Source organism: Alligator mississippiensis, chromosome 3 (assembly GCF_030867095.1).
Source record: "Alligator mississippiensis isolate rAllMis1 chromosome 3, rAllMis1, whole genome shotgun sequence".
In the NCBI taxonomy this organism is placed as follows: domain Eukaryota; kingdom Metazoa; phylum Chordata; order Crocodylia; family Alligatoridae; genus Alligator; species Alligator mississippiensis.
This window is the reverse complement of record NC_081826.1, coordinates 122,540,106-122,546,105: the sequence shown is the minus strand read 5'-3', so window position 1 is coordinate 122,546,105 and position 6,000 is coordinate 122,540,106. Positions and strand designations below refer to the sequence as shown.

At 36.1% G+C, this 6,000-nt stretch overlaps 1 protein-coding gene across 6 annotated transcripts in view; it reads right to left on the bottom strand.

Annotated features, from left to right (window-relative positions):
- Positions 1-1,263: 1,263 nt before the first annotated feature.
- CDYL (chromodomain Y like) overlaps positions 1,264-6,000 on the bottom strand; it is a 163,399-nt gene continuing 158,662 nt past the window's right edge. For all 6 annotated transcript variants that reach the window (XM_059724357.1, XM_059724355.1, XM_006259459.4 and 3 more), the window contains 2 exons: positions 4,115-4,258; positions 1,264-2,917 (listed from right to left, as the gene is read on the bottom strand). In XM_059724357.1, coding sequence (XP_059580340.1) covers positions 2,759-2,917; positions 4,115-4,258 — 303 coding nt within the window. In that variant the 3' untranslated portion in view covers positions 1,264-2,758. The remainder of the gene's footprint in view (positions 2,918-4,114; positions 4,259-6,000) is intronic.

The following is a 6,000-nucleotide window of genomic DNA, read 5'->3' as shown; positions in this document are numbered from 1 at the left end:
AAGGCAGCATGTGCTTCTGTGCTGCACATAACTTTTGAGTATCTTCAAGGAATGCCGGCCCACTCCAAAGCAAGAGGAGGAGGAAACTCTTGAAGGTATCTACGTTAAAGTACTTGTATGCTTTTAATTTCAAGGCACAGACGACGCATGAAAAGGGGGAGAGGACCATGGTCCTGTTTCTAATCAATACATTTTCTCAGATCTGCTGGCAGCATTTAGTTTCAAAAACTTAAACTCCCTAAACAACTTGTAGAAATAAAGTTTTTACTGTATTTTATTGGCTCCTAAGCATGGTGACCAACCTGCCCCACAAGTTTTTTGTTTGTTTGTTTTTAATTAATCAATCTTATTTGCTGTTACAGGCAAATGGTATAGAAGCATCCACTGATTTTTTTTCTATTTAATTCATTCCAGCTGAGTTGATTGCAGGGGCATTTTGGAAGATGCCCACAGGAATAGTGGGCTGGATCCTCCTTTAGGCTTCTATACACAGCTTAAAGGCAGCATAAAGAAACTTAAAACACTCATTTTGAATGCCACAGCAATGTAAAAGGATGCAAGTACCAAGGAGAAGTAGACCCAAAATCCATAAAATCAGAGCTGGTGCAGCACACCGGGTATCTCCTTTTCATTCAATATGTCCATATCCAAACAAATTTCATTTAAGTATAATCATGGCTAAGAGTCCACAGGGTTAGTGCAAAAACATTTTGAAATATTATGAAGAGGTTGTACAGCAATTGCTCTTGTATACTATATGTGAGAAGTAAGGGTATTTTGGTGTCACCTTTTATTAGGCTAACTATAGTTGGGAGAGATGTTACAAGCTCTGGTGCACAGTGCCCTTCTATATCTGATATAATAAAAGATCTCTCTAAAACCCCCTTGCTTCCTGTATATTTCCCACACTATCATGGCTACAACAATACTTCTAATCTACAACTATAAATCTTAATGCTTTCCATCCAGTCTAAAAGAAAATATCAGCAAGGTTTACAGGCAGTAAGAAAATTTTCCATTTGACACTAGAGAAATGTGCCACATCTGCCATATGAACCTTGGAAAGTGTAACTGATTAATGTTTTAATCTGCTGTCTTTACATGATCTTTAATTTATTTTACTCAAATTAGCTATGCTTAAAGTGCAGTCTTCAGAAAACCAGCATTTCCAGGGTATGGTTAAAGAGTAAGCAAGATGTTTCCTAGAGAAGCTGAACTGAGATAGTTTGGGGAAAGAAAAGAAAACTGTATAAGAGAAGCACATTTAAAATGTGTTAAGAAATATTAGTTTTATTTTAACCAGTTTTCACAGCTGAATATTTATTCTATAAAAACTTTACAGATTGTACAGTTTATATATAGTTCAAACTACTAGAACAAAAAAGTAGGTCCCACAGATGCAAAAATACTGTACCAATCAAAGGTAAAGGCAGATTTACACACTGTACAGCTCTCCACTAGGAAGGGCAGGTGGTCAGTTCCAAGTATAAACTTCAAAACTGTACAAAAATAAGGTTTGATATTTTTTCATTCTTCATAATACATTCAATAAGATTGCAAGTGCAGATACCCAAGTAATAATAGATATCTGCAGTCAGGAATCAGTAACCACTCCTGAAAGGAATGCAAAATAGGTCTATTTACACTGGGCACTCTTTTACACCATACTGTTTATATAGTGTATATTTAAAATAATAAAAAAGCATAGACAAAGAACATTAAACATCTAATATAAGGTAGTTTTTTAAAGGAGTTTTTTTGTACTTAATAGTGTGCCAAAAGAATTTTAACTTATTAAATAATATATTCTAAGTGAACCTAAAAATTTATGAACATAAAATGCATTTTTGGTGTAATACATCAATTAAACCAGCAAATAGGAAAAAAAACCAAACTGTATATAAAGTAGTATTCTCACCCAGCAACAGAAGCACTTATGTAGTTATAAAAAATCAGAAAGACTATTTAAAAACCCACTAAAACTAACTTATAACTTAGGATATTCATACATAAGATATTCAGTGATTCACTAATACTGCAAAACAAGCTTTTTTTCTCCTCCCCCCCCCCCCCGTAAGAGACAGTGGTTTCTTCATGCTATCTGGGTAAGAATTAGACATGTTCCCTCCCAAAAAAGGACAGAGTGTTTTCTTAGCATAAATCCTGAGCACACTCATTTTTTCGGGACATGTAGGTGAATAAATCTTTCATTATAGGTTTTAATTCTCAAACAAAAATTATTTAGAATGTTTCATTATTTGAGGTATTTCAACCTTTTTCTGAGACAATGCCTTATGTCTTAACTAACTGGTTGGGCAGTGAAAGTAAGGGCTGGCTAATACCCGTTTTGATTCTGCATTCTAATGAAAAATCATTATTCCAGACTTCCCTGCCACATACAAAATAATGCAACATATTTCACTTTTTCCCCATTTTTGATACAGTACTAGCCAATGATAACAAAAAACTAGAGCATCAAAGAGATGTTTGGTAGTGCACTCCATTATAATTTTAGTTTGTGTATATAAAGATATATATATATATATATATATATATAGGGAGAAAGGAATTTTGTTCATTTTTTTTAAGATACAGTACTTTAAAACCCCCATCAATAAAAAGTGTGGGGTTTTTCTAATCCTATTCCCAAGCTCTGAGCTATGGGTGAGTTTATATTAGGTTTTCAAAATTAATTTGGGCCTCTTTGTGCCCTTAGCTGTCCAAGCAAATACAAATTCCAGTGTCAATGTGCATTTCATCAGAACTCATCAATTTTCCTCTGCAGGTATTTTAACATAGAGTCCATCCCTTGTGCAGAGCCCCAGATTTTCTTTAAAACTTCACACTCCTTTTCATTTGCTTGTTCTAAGTCCACCTTCATGACATTACGGACTAAAGCTTTGGATTCTTCAAGTACCTAAGCCAAAAAACACAATTATATTAGTGCTCAGTGACATTACTAGCAAAACAGTTTATTCACCCATAGATGGATACAGACAATTCTAATGTTGTTAATAAAAATGATGCATGTGAGTCTATGGAACAAGATGCCTCAAAGACCTTTCCATGAAGTGCTACAGGGACTTCTCAGTTTTGTAGCCAAGTAATTAATAAAAGCTGACACATCAACCTAATAAATACAGCTTGATGTTAACATAGTAATCTTGATATCCATAAAAATGTGGACTTCAGAGATGATCTTCATGGGAAGCAGCTTATATCCCATATGGCATCATACTCTGCAGGACTGCTCTAAAGATGACCAGAAATACCTTAAGTTTAAATAGTAATAAAACAGCAGCCCAAGTAATTTAAAATTTAATCTTAAAATTAGGATACACTTAGTTGTTTTTGGACTATTCATTTGTCCTGCTTAGGCAAACATTTCACAAGCATGAAAACAAAATGAAGTCTATTCATTCTGAAACTTGCCCATTATTTACCCAATCTGCACATCAAATGGTGATGGTGAAATACTAGTGGCTAGGCCTGCAATTGTCACCAGTGCACTTGAGCAGGTAGGCTTCTGTAGCTTCTTATAATTTGTATCTTGAGTAACCAACAAATATTACTTAACTAATGGTGTGTCGAGGATTTCAATCTCATGATCTGCATATGCCAGTATATTTGTTTGTTACTGTATATGATAAACATTTGGAAAAACTTGTCACTATGGCCTTATTAGGCAGTGCACTGAAGATCCTTAACAGTGCCCTACTAACTTGTACACAAAACAGCTTGGCTAACTTGTCATCTGTTGAGATATTATCAGTCATGTACAGGCAACATCACAATGGAATTTACTCCTGATAATATGTCTACTTGAAAGGTACTGTGCCCTCCATAGCATCTCACAAAGCACTTCAAGCTTTTTAACTTTCCTTGGCTCAGGCAGATTATTACTTGATATTCTTAATTCTAGAGTTGACTGTGGGATGTGACTTTGTAACACTCCAATATCATTAAGGAAAGGAGAGGTGTTAGAAAGCGAAACAACATCAAAACTTGGGACACCAATCACCAAGCTTTTACATTTATCCTGAAACCTGTTTCTAGAATGAGGAGTAAAATGATTAATCTCTCTATAACATGCAAGAAAACAAATTAAACTTACAACTGAATTACATGTGACGAGTTCCTTAATTCGAACCATGACTTCCTGTGTAAATGTCCCTGGCCAAAACACTTGAGAGACTAGTCCTTTTGCACAAGCTTCCTGTGCAGTCAGCTTCCTTCCACTGAACAACATTTCATTTGCCTGGACAGAGAAAAAGTTGTTGCTCAGATTAAAAAGAACAAGACAGAAAATGTTAAAGCTACAAAACAAAACAAATGAAACCCCCCCAAAACCTTTTGCCCTAGTTGGGATGCTTGGACTCCATTAATCTATACCCACCTTTCGCCATTCTGTGTTGCTAAATATCATACCTCAAACACAGATCAAATCTAAATATGCAACTAAAAGAAACTATAAAATGTTCCTTTTCCCATTCATTAAAGCTGAAGTTTCAACTCACTGAAGTATTGCTGACTTTAAGTCAAAGTACCTATCATAATACATCACAAAATTTTAAGACAGTAGGCGCGTCACACAGCTATTTGTAATCATGTATGCTCTAATTAGCTATATTGGCTTACTTTTTGTATATGATAAATGTTTGGAAAAACTTGTCACTATAGCCTTATTAGTCAGTGCCATTTCACTGACTAAAACAGTATCACCACTTGTATATTTATAAAGGTACTCCAGCTCTAACAGCAAGCTATATGTAAATATAGGATAACTGACTTATGTAGGAGTTAGTACAATAAACAATGTCTTTTTTCTATTGCGGTACAGTTACAAACACCTACTCTAGTATGGAAGAATGTATTAATCAGTCACCCTATTAGACCGGAGTCCTTCAAACACTTATGTACATGATTCACTTTGAACAACAGCCAAGAATTTCTTATACCATAATTTCTGGACCACCACGGCTATAATACCACTTTCATATCCCTTTAAAACATACATAAATCTAATTTTTAAACATTCTATTTTGCAGCAGTAGCTGCATGGGAATAGGACTGTTTTACTGCTGTTATTATTACTGATTTGCTACTTATCACCAATACCTCCTACACTCTCCCTCAAAGAGCAGAGCAAAAAAGCTCATTTGCAAGTGAAAAACATTATGACAATGCTATTATCAGAGCTCTCAGAATGCACAAAACGTAAATTAAATAAAAATATAGGTAGCTGACAAACCTGGCATTTCTTGTAAGTACCAAATATTCTAGAGCGTACTATTACAACTTCTATCCAAACACCTCAAAACACCCCAAAAATGCATGTGTTGTTATCCTTATCTCATTTTAGGCATGAAGAAACATAAGGTCAGGAAGAATTAAATGACTTGCTCATACAGGAGAAACTAGAAAGCCTGGACTTTACTGTTCCAGTTCATTGGATGCGAACTGACTGCAAGTATACCAAGGAAAGTAAAGCATCTTTTCAGAGTGTTGCAGAGCCAGGGATGCCACTGTACCTAGATGTCTCATAAGATAAATAGGGAATTTACAAATCTCTCATACAAAACAAGAAAGCAAATGTCAAGCAGTAAGTATAGTCCTGCATACCTATAAATCTAACTTATGCAGAAGACTCTAACAAAATAGATCAGGGGTTTTCAACCTTTTTTTAAACAAGTGTACCCTTTCTGCCTCAAAGTTTCAGCTCATGTACTCCTTTATATTTTTTTCTTGGTTTTAAAGGGGGGAGGGGTGCAGATCAAGGCCCCTGTGGTGAGGGAGAGAGTGGGGCAGGGGCTGAACAGCCAGGGCAGAGTGTGGGACGGAGCCATGAGAGTGGTTTGTCTAGGAGGTGTGGGGTGGGGGCAGCAGTTCCTGCTCCTGCATGCACCCTAGTGGAGGTCTGGGGGGCACGTGTCCTCCAGATCTGTGTGCGAGGCAGAGACAGCTGCTGCTGCAGGCTGTAATCTGCACCCCAGGGCCCCA